Raw genomic sequence first — 10855 nt, 5'->3', positions numbered from 1 at the left:
AAGAGGGTAGCAGAGACAGGACGTAGAACCGAAACTTCAAGCAGGACTTTAAACTGGTCTCCTCCCTGGAGCCAGGCTGAACTGAATTGAAACCAGAGGAAACAGGTGAGGGGAATAAATAATAATTGAGGCAGGGAGGGGAAAAACAACAGGTGAAAGGAATGACTAATTAAGGGAGAGCAAACAGGCCAGATCATGACAACCTGAGAGAATGATCCAGATTTACAGATGTGTCTTAAAGGTTGGAATTTAATTTGAATATAAAAATCTAACGTAATTTTTTAATAGTGACACAGATTTTTTGATAAAGGATACAGCTTGGCTACCCAATGCACTACAGCTGTCCAGGATACAGTATAAAAAACTGGAGGCCATTTCGTTTTATGGTTATCATTATGTACAAAAAAATCTGTTTTTCAATTTGTATATTATAAAAAAGTTTCATTTTAATTTTTTGGAATGGAACAAGAGGGAAATTTTCACAGACTCTGTATTGATGCAAACTGGCCTGTCCCTGAACACAATGTTATGTTGCTCACAAGGGAAGAAGACAGAGAATGACCAGATGGCACTTATAAATGCTATTGATTGATTATTAATCTAAGGAAATGGAAGAAGCGCTTTCCTGGATTTTACACTTGAATTTTGTTTAAGTATTAATAAATATGTAAAAATGGATGAAAACATCACTGTACATGTTTCTTTTTTTGATTTTCTTAAAATGTATTTAATTTTATCTATGAGCTGGAAATGTCCCCAGAGTAGATTGCAGAAATCTGGTCACATTAGTGTTTCCTCATATGCTAATTACATTTGTGTGTCTGGTAGCTAAGAGCTCCTTTGTTTTCTAAGCCGAGATTAAAAAAGCTAAATGATTATTACATTAGAAACAAAAAATGTATTATTTTATGAATTTATGTTTTATTTACCTCCTTGGCTTTGCATTGTTAATAGATTTGAACACATTCCAAATGCTCTAAATTAGCCGATAAATTCTTATATTTGAATAGAAGTTGTCTTGAATTTATTCCATATATGTGTGCAGTTAACATTTTGACCATGATTTGAGGTGGATTCACACTTGTTGTCCTAACAGTCAGTTTGCCATGTATTCACTGAAAAATATATGACAGTCCATTTGAATTAAATCGGCTGATTACGTCATAGTGCAGCGACTTGGCCTGTTCAGATGGGAAGACTCCTGCTTATGCAGCCGACAAATACAGCCTTATTTTTGAGGGACAGGTCCAGCGCACTGGAAAAATGAACTAGAAATAATTAAATTAAGCTTATTTACCCTTAATTTGGGTAGGTAAATGAGATAGTTTGCCTATGGAATTAATATTCTTACTCTTAAAATAAGATAATTCGATAATATGCACTTGAAATAAGACACTTCAATTGTGTTTTCTTATTTTAAATGTAAATTTTCTTGTTCCATTGGCAAAATTTCTCTTTAACCTCCTCAATCCAGGAACAAATGCACATATTTTAAGAAAATTAATTTATCTAGATTACGATTTTTTCCAGTGTGTATCATCCGTAGCATTGGGTATACCGTGATTCATCGCAAGTCCAAGCAAACCTGCTGCTTTGTGTTTAGAGGAAAAAGGTAAATGGCACCGAACTGTGGTGAATATTGTAAGTGAAGTTCAAGATAAAGTATGTCAATATTTCCATTTGAAATAAATGAAAATAGTTGTTTTAAATGTTTTTTTTTTAATGTTTGGTTTATTGAAAGGTTTTTATCTGCCCTTGTGCAAATGGGTGTGGCTGGAATTTAGGCACAGATTTCAATATCTGTTCAGGTGGTGTATTACAAATCTGATATTCGCATCAATGATACTGCTGCTGAAGCTTCTCAAAAATTTTAATTAGCAAACTAAAAAGTAGTGAGAAGTTTGGCATCCATTCTTTGCCTGCTCTGTGTATCAACTACCACAGTTGCTAGGCGACAGAGCATACGCTGAGCAAAGGGCAGTGGAGGCCGTAGAAGGCTGGATCTGTTTGAATCCATAGCCAAACTCTTCCAGCCTCTTTATTTTCCCGGCCCTCGAAGGCCCCAGTCTTGGTAGACCGGGTCCCTGAAGGACGTAGTAAAATTGAGCACACCCTGAAGTCCAAGGTCAACCCAATCCTCCACCAGGAGGTTTCTTGCCCCCTGCTGCTGACCAATTTTATGGAGATGCAGATTTAATTTTCCATTTAAATCCGGGTCTTTGTATCCACACACAGTGCCAAAGCTACAAGTACCTAGTTTAAGATCCATGGTTTCGATGATTGGTCAGCAAAGTCGCCTAAACTTAATACAATAGAAAGTCTATGGAGTAATGTAAAGACGACAATGTGATTCGTCAGGCCTAACAATACAGAAGAACTACTGACCACGATCAGAGAACAGGTTGCTCTCTGATCTATACTGCCAAGGTTTTAAAACCATGGACACCACACTGCTGTAGTAATCTAGGAAAAAGAAGCCCCAACTTAGAGTGCTGTACATGCTCATACTCTTCATGTTCACACTTTTCAGGTTTCTAACTTTTCTGGAAGTCCTTTATTTTCTATTGGTCACTTTAATAAATCTGTGTATAATATATGAATATAATGTAAATGTTTCTCTCTTTTAATTAAATTATAGAAAAAAAATGAACTTTTCACTAAATTCTAATTATATGTCCAGCAAATGTAAACATCCCTATGTGTCATGTTTTTGGCCTTATGGCTGGCTTGATTGCTCATTTCATTCACCTGTTTAACTCTGCCCTGTTTCTAATCACTGCTCATCTGATCCACCTGTTCCTGCTTCTACTGAAACTCTTTGGTCCCAGCCATCATTCTTAAGGTTTTGGTGTAGAGATTTTTCAAGCGCTCTTTTTAGTGTTCAGTTTGCCTGATCCTGACCTGTTTCTGTATTCTGACTTTTGAGCCTGCCTGCCCCTGACTGATCTGTTTGCCTGGCCTGTATTCGGACTCCTGTTGGATACTTCTGTGGACTGAAACTGATCTGCCTCTTGACTTCGCCCTGTAGATGATCCAGCCTTCCTTTTTCTGCTGGGTCTGATCTCCTGTCAGTTTTGCAGCCTTCTGCCTTCCGTGTCTGGAACTCTCTGGCGGTTCAGTGCATCTTGTCAGCCAACCAGCTGGAATCATCCTTGTTCTCTGGGCACGGACTGAACTGTCAAACCAGGTTAGTGACTCCCATGTTCATAATCGGATTTTCGTGGCCACCAACCCGTGTTTCCCTCCTATAGACATTGTTGTGATAGACGCCCTAGCCATTGCTTCTGCAGACCTGCTTGTTTTCAGAGGTGTGAAGTAACAAAGTACAAATATTTTTTTACTGCACTTAGGTACACTTTTTAGGTATCTATACTTTACTCCATTACTTTTCTTCCTACTTCTGACTTCTACTCATTACATTTTGACACAAGTATCTGTACCTTCTTTTCCTTACATTTTTAAAACAAACATTACTCATTACTCTTGGCTTCGGTTTAATGTTTAGAATTATTTATTTCACGTCATTTGCAACATCCACTGCAGATCATTGGCACCATCCACATCTAGTGAAAACTACTGTAATTGGATGAATCATATAACGCAAACGCGAATTGTCTATGCCATGCTACAATGTCGGATTCAGAAAAAGATGAGAAATGTCTGAAAGGTCGCACACAGAGGAGAGGGTATCGGGAGACGGAGACCAACAAGACCTCCCTCATCCTTGGCCCTATCTCAAAGAATTTTTCGAAATAGTCAAAAAATATTTGTTTTCAGTTCATATAGTGGCATCTGGCTGATGTTTTAAAGGTTATTTTATAGTTTTATACTTTAGGTAGTTTTTGGGGCACATACTTTTTCACTTTTACTTGAGTAAAAAGGTCAAGCTGATACTTTAACTTTTAAAGTGTTTTTAAAACTGCATACTTCTACTAAAGTAACACATGTGTGTACTTTTGGCACCACTGCTAGTTTAAAACAAAAACTTTAAGTTTAACACTGTCTGCCTTGCCTGAATTCTGGGTCCTACTTTCTGAGCCTTGACACTATGAACAATAAAACAAACAATAAGCCTTAACACATGGTTCTTAATATTTAACATTTTGTGCTTTTTTTCCCCTCCTGAATGTGTTTTAAGGGTGATTCTAAGATGCCAAGTGTTTTAATATCTATCTGTGTGGTATGTTTACATATTGAACCGGATGTCTCAACAAAATTTCGCTATGAACTCATAGTGACAATGAAGTTTCTTCATTCTTGTTTGGAATCGTCCCTTTTTTAAGATGCATCACCGCCCCAATCTCAGAACTTTTGCAGCTTCTAAGTTGTTTAGATTTCCTTTCTTTTTTTGAGTTCCTTTTCTCTCCCCTTTGCCTGCCAATGAAGGCTGACCATGCCCGCATTATAAGACAAGAGGTCTTCCCTTGCAACAGCGTGAGCAGTCTTACACATGTAGGGAAAAAGCTAGAATTTGGCTTCAACTTTTCTACTTGCTTCATGGCCAAAATAACAACAAAATAAGCAAACCCACAACAAAGCTGGTTCTTATAGCTTTCTTTCAATGACCACTGTCCATTAACCACACTTTCTCATATGCCAGATTTTTGGAACGGGTAGGGGATAACTGAAACCTGATCCTTAAAAATCTTGGTAATTTCTAAAAGATACTGTATAACCTTTACAAAGTAAGATTGTTCATCTCTGTAAAACCCTTTAATGTAGGATAATCTGAGTGAACATGATGTTTTGGAATAAAGATAAAAGATAAAACCCTTGAAAAATCTCTCTAAAAGAAACAAAGCAAAAATAAAGAAGCTCTAAATCAGCAGATATTTCCGCCTCCTCCAACTCTTTCTTTACACATCAAGGGACAATTCTCAGAATACCGCACTGACACCTCTGTGCAGGTTTAGCACGATGCAGAGGAAACAACAAAACCCAGAGTTCATGTTACCAGAAATGTGCTCTGCTGGAGGATTTGTCGCAAAAAAAAGTGTGCAGAGCAAGTTGGCAGGATGACAATGAAACCTTGATGCACAGCTCAGCAACACACACTTAACTGAAGAACAGAGACTCAGGCGACCATTGTGGTAAGTCCCTCAATATTTCAATTTCCAAACCTTTAGTTGGCATTTGTAACACTTTTTTCTCAGTTACTTCATACACCTTAAAAGAATAGTGTAGTTCAGGATTATGCGTGCGCAAGTGGTGGAGCTGCCTACTTGTGCATGTGTATGCTTATGTGTGCGGGAGTAAGCAAAGGCAGCCACAGGAAGTGAGGGTCGGCATAAGTGTCAAAGCAGGTGGTTCAGGGTATGTTGATAGTGAAAGAAAAATGTTTGCATTGTGGTTTATATGATCACATGATTTTGATTATGGTCACAGCAGTAGGAAGTTTATTTCACACATGTACTGTGTCACACAGTAATTTCAACTCATTCAGAGAAGACTGAAGCAGTAAAGGGCTTAATAGAAATACAGAATTCTTATATTAGTTCCAGTGAATTTCTTTCAGATTCAAAAAAACTCTTTACTCAAAAAGATTTTCAACACAGGCCTTTCCAACATGACTCATTTGATAATGATTGTATCTGACGTTCAGCTTAAAGGGCATAAAAATCCCTGATATGCTTCTAAATTCCCTCACAGTATCTCTTTTTGATCATTTTCATATGTAGAAAATGTTGAGTGTAAATCTTGCAGCGTCCAGTCCTCGTGGTGGTGAGGTGGAACGTGGTGTTCCTCAACAACAAGAGACATGCTGTGACTGCTGGTTGTTGCTTGAAAATTTCTAGGAGGAATTTATTTTTTAAAGACAAGAGCAAAGCAAATTGGTTTGATATATTTTTCTACATCACAGGACGGATGTATTCGGAGTCAAATGATCCAATGGGAAAGTAAGTAGGGATCTGAAAAATTATATCTGGATATTCAGTAGGCATTGGTTTTCAGTAAAGAAAAATGAGCAAAAAAATACATATTTTTTATATATTCAAGATTTTTTAAACAAACTAACCTAATATGATAAAATGCAATTAAAATGTACATTGGCTCAGATCCTCATCTATGTTTTATTCTACATTTGAATATGTAAAGTAGACTGTTGGGAAGATGTTAAGCCAAATGGCTCCAACATCTTCCAACTGTTGCACAGTGTTTTTTTTTTACTTTTTTTTTATGTTTTCTGATAAAGCGTTACTAATATAAACATGTATCCAATTGCACAGAGAAAGTGGGTGAGTTAACAGATGCTTGGTGGCAGGAAATGGAAAGTGTTGCGCACTAAAAATTGTTTTTCACTGAAAACGATTAATATATCTTAAATTCAGAATTACCTGTTCCTAAAGTGTAATTGGTGTATTGGTTATAAAGGTGTATTTACAGTTTAAATAAGAAGTTTCTATAGCGAAAAATCAGAAATTCAGTTAATCAAGATTTTGTAGTAAAACTGCTGTAGAGATGTGGTTGGCGCCCTATAGACAGTTTTTCTGAGTACGCTTTCATGTTGCACCAAAATCTTTTAGATCCCTATAGAAACTGCATTATGTAAAAACATAGCTGAACTCAAAATGTTGCAGCTGCATGTTCCATCAGCAACAGTTTCAACCAAAATGTTTTTGATTTAAATCAATGTGAAGGACATTTTTAATTTAACCAAATGGAAGGTTTAACGCATGAACGGTTTATGGTTACGCCCCAACATCCTATTCAAATCTGAGCCTCGACTTTGACATTACCTCTTCAAAAACTGGAGTTTCTTCAAGAAGCCATTAAGAGGTGGACATATTAGTGCGGTTTGGATGGGCAGCCTCTAGAATAACCCAAAGAATAAGAAGTCACAGTTTCTCTCAATAAGGATTGTCTGGTAGAGAGCATAACTAATGGTTACCACAAGTGGTCCTTATCCTGAAGCAACAAAGCAGCCCCACAGTACCACACTGATTGAGATATAATCATTTATCTTACAAACTAGAGCAGCAAAAACAAAGGTTTTAACTGCACAATCTACCCTAACGAAGCATTAAAAAAGTAGAGAAGATAACGGTAAACTAGCCGGTGAGGGAAGTAGCATCCTTTTCAGAATATTTTCTATGAAGTTATTAGCTCAAAAATGTGATGAAGATAAAGTCTGGCAAATGTGATTCCTTTGACCTATTTTGATTCAGGAGTGATTTTCATTTAGAACACTCTCAGCTCTTCTGTCCATCATCTTTACTGTTAAACCATATGCATTGACTTGAACCTGGAAAAGTCAGGCCTTCAGTGCTCTAGATGTTGTCCCAGGTCCTTTAGCCCTCCTACATGAGTCATCAGTTGGCTCATAGAGTAAAAAATTTGATTTTCTTTTTCTACTTGGGGCATTCCTGGAAACCATCACACTTGTTATGTGAGGTTTTTCTTTCATTTGTGTACACTATGCTTTGCTGGGTTTTCATTCACTGAAAAACCAAAGTCTTTATACCCTCTCCAGGTTCAATATCAGTCTTTTCTTTCTTATAATCTGAAATTTCTCCATATTTCAACAAAATCTGTTGATGCTTGAAGCCTGTCACTTCATGTTGTCAGATAGGTTTTATTTAAATGATTACTTGATTTTCCAGGGTGGACATTAATCAGATAAGGGTGTGACTAGTTGCATCAAAGTTACCCTTAAAGGGGAATTTAGTTTTTTTTTTACATTTGGTCTTTGATTTTAGGTTATTACATCATGTTCTACTCACCCATATAAGTTTTGTGTCATTTGGAGCTGTACTGAAGATATTCCGTTAGGTTACATCCAGGTAATGTCTTCCTATGGGCAAACGAGTTGAAGGCAAGAACTAAACTGTTCATAATTTATTCATTATGGTACGCCAGCATTCAAAACATGTAGGCGAATCACTGTCCCCCAGACATCCGCGGTTGTATTTTTTAGAATTATATCTTTTAAAAACAAAGCAGCGCATGTATGACGTCATCTGCGCGCTGGACTGGAGTTTTTTTTTTTTTTTTTTATTAACTTTATTAAACGAATGTACACTACACCAGGTGGCTACACTCTACCCCTTCTATTCATTCGGCTAGCTAATCTGAATCATTCAATTCCATTTGGAGAGCGAGATCATCTGTGGTAGTAGCACTAGACATCTTCCAGGCATGTGAGTAAAACTAGCAGCAGTTCAGCGGACAGGAAGAACGAACGGTAGCCGGTGCGCGCGGATGACGTCATACAGGCGCCGCTTAGTTTTTTAAAAATAGAAATATTAAAAATATAACCGTGGATGTCTGGGGGACAGTGATATAAATGCTGGCGTACCATAAAGAATAAATTATAAACAGTTTAGTTTGTGCCATCAAGTCGTTTGCCCATAGGAAGACGTTACTTGGATATAACAAAACCGAATATCTTTAGAATGGCTCCAAATGACACAAAACTAATAGTGTGTAGTAGTGAGTAGAACATGATGTAATAACATAAATGAAGGGCCCAATGTAAAAAAGAAACGGCGTTCCCCTTTAAACAAAATATTTGTGAAGTCTAGAAAAATTATTTTTCTTAAAATAAGTGCATTTTTTCTAGAAATTGAAGAGGTAAGTGAGACACTTTGCCAATGGAACAAGACAAATTCCATTCCAAATAAGAAAAAAACAACAACAGCTGCAGTCTCCTATTTCAAGTGCATAGTATCTACTTATCTTGTCTTAATGGTAAAAAATACTCATTCAGTTGGCAGATCATCTTATTTACTGACTCAAATTAAGGGTTAATACACTTGATTTAAGAAATGTTAACTTATTCCTAGATCATTTTTGCAGTGCTGAAACTTTAAATTTTGACAAAGAGCAAATATAGAAAATAACTGCATAGGGGTAAACACTTCAACAAAATACTTATTCTTTCCTGTATTTCAAAAGAGTGTGATTAGGTTTTATCATTCATTTTATAAATTTTCTGTACTTGAAAAATGTTATTTTTCTGTTATTTTACACTACAGCTAAAAATTGTCATCTTTCTTAAACAGCAAAATGAGCGGAACAGAGGACATTGGAAATTACACCTATAATTATGATCCTGACCCTGAAAGCTGTGAAGCCAGTCAAGTCTTCGGCAATGGATCCACTTTATTTGATGTTATTTACTACGTGCTCTTCTGCCTGGGTCTATTCGGTATACATACATTTCAAAGACATATTTTGTTTACTTAATCTGAATTTAACTATAAACAGTCTATATATAAAATGCTGATTTTAAAACTTGTATTTATACTTGATATACTTGTATAAATGTATTTTTCAAAAGTTTACAAGCCAAAACAAAGACAAAAAAGATTTATTTCTCTGTTATTAAGAAGCTATTCTATTTCTATTTCTATTAGGAAACGTGATTGTACTCTGGGTTCTTGTCCATCACACAAAGAAAAGGACGATGACGGATGTGTTCCTCCTTAATTTGGTCCTGTCTGACCTTTTAACGGCTGTGTCTCTGCCTGCCTGGGTCCATAGTTCCCAGAGCCTTCCATCCTGCAAAGTTGTTACAGGAATCTATCAGGTAAGATTCATTTTCTAGGATTTTGAAATAGAGAAAATTTCAAAATCCTCATATTGCAGACCTTTATCTGGTTGCAAGCAGCCTATCGGTTAATACGTAAACACACGCAATTCTGGCTAACTTTCTCTTCTACCTTGTTCTCACTGACTTTCCCATTTTCCTCTGACCAGTTGGGTTTCTACAGTGGGACATTCTTTGTGACCTTGATGAGCGTGGACCGCTACTTTGCCATCGTCCGCGCCGTGGCAGCAATGCGAACACGAAGGCTTCGCTACGGAGTCATTGCCAGCATCACCATCTGGGTCATATCTATGATCATAGCAACACCGCAGGTGATCTTTGCCCAGTTGGAGGAAGAAGACGAGGACAATAACAGCTTCCATTGCCATCCTGTCTACCCAGAGGACACCTATCAGTCCTGGAAAATGGGACGAAACTTCACGGAGAACACTGTGGCCCTTTTTATCTGCCTTCCTGTCATGATTTTTTGCTACGTTAAAATCCTCATAGTGGTCTCTAAATCCAGGAATTCTAAAAGAGATAAAGCAATCAAGCTGATTTTCACAGTGGTTTGCCTGTTTGTACTGTGCTGGGTGCCCTACAACATAGTAGTTTTCCTGCAGACTCTGCAGTTGATGGAGTTCATAGACCCCTGCCAGGCCCAAAAGGCCATCAGCTCAGCCATGCCCTTTGCTGAGATAATCGCTCTGTCTCACTGCTGCATTAACCCAGTCATCTATGCATTCATTGGGGAGAAGTTCAGGAAGACATTGACCAAAGTCCTTTCAAAGTATTTCAGTCGGAATTACCGGAGCGCAGGGGTTTCCATTAGCCACACCACAGACACACGTGACAGCTCCAACACACCTCTATGATCAGATTATTGAAATTGGGTCATGTGTGTAATGAACGGCTAGATATGTCATGTTCCTTTGACTCACTGGAGTGAGAGACTAAAGAGATCAAGTTTGTTATCTGTCTAAGAGAGCACGTTGGCAGTGGTTGTGGTGAAAGGGAGGGGAGGGGCGTCGCAAACGCGGTTTAGGTCTGCAAAAACTTTAGAGCAAGCTTTTCCTTTTCCCCTACAAGGTGATGACTCATTTGCAAAGTGCACAAGAAATACCTGAAACATTTCTTTTCATTCTTTTTGCTTGACATTTACAGTAAAGTCAAAAGACAAGTCAAAAATATAAAATTCTCCTTGATTTAGGATGTGGAGGAATATAGATTATATTGAATAATGATGATTTTTGTCCTCTAGTGTAAATACAGTGTTGTTTATCAATACAAAATTTTAGATGTTGCATTTGTGTTTTTATTATCTTT

The 10855-nt window shown here is 37.3% G+C and overlaps 1 protein-coding gene across 1 annotated transcript; it reads left to right on the top strand.

Annotated features, from left to right (window-relative positions):
- Nucleotides 1-5106: 5106 nt before the first annotated feature.
- Nucleotides 5107-10855, top strand: LOC107101582 (C-C chemokine receptor type 8-like). The gene is made up of 4 exons (XM_015400541.1): nt 5107-5897; nt 9003-9148; nt 9357-9529; nt 9700-10855. The coding sequence occupies exons 1-4, from the start codon at nt 5866-5868 to the stop codon at nt 10402-10404; spliced, it is 1056 nt and encodes a 351-aa protein (XP_015256027.1). The 5' UTR covers nt 5107-5865; the 3' UTR covers nt 10405-10855.

The sequence above is a fragment of the Cyprinodon variegatus genome, unplaced genomic scaffold, assembly GCF_000732505.1.
Source record: "Cyprinodon variegatus isolate N-32 unplaced genomic scaffold, C_variegatus-1.0 Scaffold1116, whole genome shotgun sequence".
Classification (NCBI taxonomy): domain Eukaryota; kingdom Metazoa; phylum Chordata; class Actinopteri; order Cyprinodontiformes; family Cyprinodontidae; genus Cyprinodon; species Cyprinodon variegatus.
The sequence above is the reverse complement of the archived record's forward strand: the minus strand, read 5'-3'. Positions and strand labels throughout refer to the sequence as shown.